The 4,136-nt window shown below is 47.2% G+C and overlaps 1 protein-coding gene across 1 annotated transcript; it reads right to left on the bottom strand.

The window, feature by feature from the left end:
• Positions 1–1,287: 1,287 nt before the first annotated feature.
• On the bottom strand, positions 1,288–2,673 carry LOC106408011. Its single transcript, XM_013848845.2, has 2 exons — positions 2,111–2,673; positions 1,288–2,020 (listed from the first exon to the last, which is right to left on the bottom strand). Exons 1-2 carry the CDS (start codon positions 2,671–2,673, stop codon positions 1,288–1,290), a joined length of 1,296 nt encoding a protein of 431 aa, XP_013704299.2.
• Between the last annotated feature and the right edge of the window lie 1,463 nt (positions 2,674–4,136).

Raw genomic sequence — 4,136 nt, forward strand, 5'->3', positions numbered from 1 at the left:
GCATGCTTGTTATTGTTTGAGAACCGTAGTAGCATGCTAATCGTTAGATTGATTGGTTAGTTAGCAAATGCGGAATGCTTAGATGATATCGCTAAGTTGTGGATAGTTAGGTACTCTGGAATTAGTCTTTATGCTAGATTCTGGAATATGATTGATTGTGTTATTTTGCGATTAATACTAGGAACCTTGTGTTAGTTTTACCGGGTTTAGTATTAATCATATTTTGGCAATCGATAGACACCAGGTTTGACAATTTCGACTATTTTGTAAGGACCTTCCCAGTTGGTTCCGAGCTTTCCTGCTCTCCACTCTTGTGTTTTCAAACACTTTACGTTGGACTAAGTCGTTTAGTTCCATCGGCCTTGCTCGGACCTTCTTGTTGTAGTAGGACTCGGCCAGGTGCTGATTGTTTTGGATTCGGAGGAGTGCCTGGTGTCTTCGTTCTTCGATTGGATCGAAGGCGTCGAGCAACATCTCCCTGTTGAGTTCCGCATTTTGCGGCATCTTCGATCGACGCAGACTCGTGACATTGACTTCTGCTGGGGCCATTGCTTCGACTCCGTAGGCCAGAGAGAAGGGCGTTCTGCCTGTCGTGCTTCGTGGAGTCGTTCGGTGTGACCAAAGTACTCCGTCCAATTCGTCGGCCCAATAGCCCTTCTTAAGGTCGAGGCGTTTCTTTATCCCGTCGAGGATCGTCTTATTGGTTGCTTCGGCCTGTCCGTTGCATTGCGGGTATCGGGGCGTCGTGGTGTTAAGGCGAATTGCCCATCAAGCGTAGAAACCGTATAAATTATTCGAAATGAACTGAGACCCATTGTCGGTGACGATTTCGTAGGGAAGACTGTGCCAGCAGATGATGTTCTTCCAAACGAAGTTCTGTACTTCCTTATCTGTTACTTGGACTAGTGCTTTGGCTTCCACCCACTTGGTGAATTAGTCTGTCATGATCAAAATATATTTCCTTTGTCTCGTGCTTGTCATTGGCCCGACGATGTCCATCGCCCAGCGCATGAACGGGTATGGAGCCGTTGTTGTTTGCAAGAGTTCAGTCGGGCAATGTATGTTCGGTGCGTGAGGCTGACACTTATCGCAACGTTGAGCATATGTTTCGCAATCGGCCACCATGGTTGGCCAGTAAAAGCCAAGGCTTTTCACTTTGAGAGATAAAGCTCGGCCTCCGGAATGGTTCCCCGCTGCTCCTTTGTGAGTTTCCTCCATAACTAAAGTTGCTTCCTCCGAACCAAGGCACGTCAGGAGGACTTTGGCAGAGGTCCAACGATGTAGTCGTCAATCGATGAGGACGTAGTTTGAACTCTTGGCTTTTAGTCGACGAGCTTCCCACTTGTCTTCCGGTAAGGAGCCTCTGGAAAAGTATTGGATAAGCGAGACTCGCCAGTCGGTCGACATCTCTGCGGGTCGATCGGTCGAATTACTTGCATCCATTTCATCCGCTGTGTCGATAGCTGCGACATGTTCGCTCTCTTCTTGGGGTAAGATAATGCTTGGCTTGTCGATATTTTGGACCGGGATGGTCCGTTTGACTTGATCGCCCGGATTGCTTCCGAGTGCTGCTAGGGCGTCTGCGCAAACGTTTTCGCCGCGAGGGATTCTCGTGAGTTGGAAAGAATCAAACTCCTTGGCGAGATCCTGCACCACCTTCAGATAGGCATCCATTCGCTCATTCTTCGCATCGTAATCACCGCTGAACTGGTTGGCGACCAATTGAGAGTCCCAATAGGCATCAATACGTTTCGCTTGGACGGCCTGGGCTAGGCGTAGTCCAGCGATGAGGGCCTCGTATTTAGCTTCGTTATTGGATGCCTTGAAACCAAGTCGGAAAGACTGCTGAAGAAGTTCACCGGTTGGGGATTGAAGATGGACACCGATTCCGGATCCTCTGGCGGAGGATGAGCCGTCGACATGGAGAATCCAATTGTCGCTCGGTAGCTTTAGGTCCTGCTCGAGTTCTGGTGTTAGTTCGATCAGGAAGTCGGCCAGCACTTGCGATTTTGCAGCTGGTCTGTTCTGATACGTGACATCATACTCAGTGAGTTCGATGGTCCACTTTGAAAGCCTTCCTGAGTGATTGGCGTTTTGAATGATGGTTCACAGCGGTAGATTGGTAAGGATGAGGATCAAATGAGACTGGAAGTATGGCCAGAGCTTTCTTGCTGAAGTCATGATGGCAAGTGCCATTTTTTCGAGCGTTGAGTAACGTGTTTCTGCTTCGGTCATGCAGTTTCTGATATAAAATGAAGGCCGTTGTTCGCCTCGATCTTCTTTAACAAGGACACTGCTCACAGCTGTATCAGAGACCGTGATGTAAAGGTACAATGTATCGCCTTTATCGGGTTTAGCTAACATGGGCGGCGTCATGAGGTAGCGTTTGAGTTGTTCAAAGGCTTCTTCGCAACGCTCATCCCAGATGAACTTCTTGTTGTCGCGCAACAGGTCATAAAAAGGAAGGCACTTATCGGTTGAGCGTGAGATGGATCGATTGAGAGCAGCAATCAAACCAGTCAATCTTTGTACATCGAGGCTGTTCTTTGGGCTGGGTAGATCCAGGATTGGGGAGATTTGCTTTGGATTCGCCTCTATTCCCCTTTTTGTGACGTAGTAGCCCAAAAACTCGCACATAACTCTGAATGTGCATTTTTTCGAGTTGAGTTTCATGCCGTACTCATTCTAGATGAGGAAACAATCCTTGAGATGGGTGAGATGGTCGGCGGACACTCAGGATTTTACCAACATGTCGTCTATGTACACTTCCATTGTAGAAACCCATAAAAAAAAAAAAAAAAAAAGAATGGTCGAGTATCTTTTGGTTGGTCGAGTCGCAGACGATCAGATTGTTTTTTCTGAACCATGAGTCAAGTATCCCACTAGACAATGGTTAGACAATGTGGTATATTTACTCAAAGGACGTTTGAAGCATGACACTTTTGGAAGCACAACAGGAAGACCGGAAATTGGGCGAAAAACTCTAATTTTGGTATTATGGAATTTTTCGAAGAAGCCGGAAACTCGGGAAATATTTTCCATAAAGTCAGGATTCATTTGGAGTTTATTAAAGATAATCAGATCATCAGAACGGGCGTCGAAAAATATTGGGATTGATCGTGGGACGAAAAATTAACCGGAAAGGCCAAAATTGGACGAATGGACCGAGAAGCTCGAGGTGGCTCGATCTATGAAATCAGGACGTGGTGGCAACTGCCTGGCATGGTATGTGGCAAGAGAAGCATGAGGTGTTGCAGTAAAAAAGATCACAGCATGCGGAGTGACACAAAGAAGCACGAGGTGGAACGGCCAAGCACGAGGTGGAACGGCCAAGCACGAGGTGTTGCGATGCACGTGGCCAGGCCATGCGGCCAGACATGTGGAGGACGTGGTGTCTCCTTGCATGGAGCCAGCCCATGCATCCAGACAGGTAGATGTCGTGGTGTCATCCTTCATGAGACTGAGACATGAAGCCAGCCTTGTGGAGCACGAGGTGTCGCCGCGCATGCGTCCGGAGCCATGCGAAGCGACACACGGGCTGCCACACGGCTTGTTCCTGATTGGTTGATGTTTCCTATAAATAGCCCACGACCCCCTCTCATTTGAACACATTCAGAACACTTGAAATTGAGTTCAAAACGTGAGAAAGAAAGCAAAGAAAGAAAGATCGAGTTTTGATAGTTTTCGGGCGATTTAAGCAGTTTTCGAGAACAGTTATTTTGCCGATTTTGAGTCAGCACCTGGAAAAGGTTCTGTTCAAGTGAAGAGAGATCAGTTCTAGTGGATACCAGTTCAAGACCAGTCTGGACGTGGGTCTACTTGAGAAGATCGGGAAAGGGTTCGGATCGCAGAACTCGGGTTTGGGGTCAAGGCCACGGTCAACCAAAAACTGTGAGTTATAATCGATTGATTGCGAGTTGTTTTCATGCAGGGTCCCGTTACTTGGAAGTTGGATCATGGCCGGTGGCCGGGTCTAACTGAGTAACGGTTTGAATAATTGAGGTTATGTTGATTGAGTTGATGGCATGCTTGTTATTGTTTGAGAGTCGTAGTAGCATGCTAATGGTTAGATTGATTGGTTAGATGATATCGCTAAGTTGTGGATAGTTAGGTATTCTGGAATTAATCTTTATGCT

The sequence above is a fragment of the Brassica napus genome, chromosome C5 (assembly GCF_020379485.1).
Source record: "Brassica napus cultivar Da-Ae chromosome C5, Da-Ae, whole genome shotgun sequence".
In the NCBI taxonomy this organism is placed as follows: domain Eukaryota; kingdom Viridiplantae; phylum Streptophyta; class Magnoliopsida; order Brassicales; family Brassicaceae; genus Brassica; species Brassica napus.

Bases quoted from the DNA above. Each gene is read 5' to 3' on its own strand.
- LOC106408011 (XM_013848845.2), bottom strand. From the start codon at position 2,673: ATGAAACTCAACTCGAAAAAATGCACATTCAGAGTTATGTGCGAGTTT. The intron at 2,021-2,110 runs GTGAACCATCAT...GTATCAGAACAG, and splicing joins ATCCTTACCAATCTACCGCT to ACCAGCTGCAAAATCGCAAG.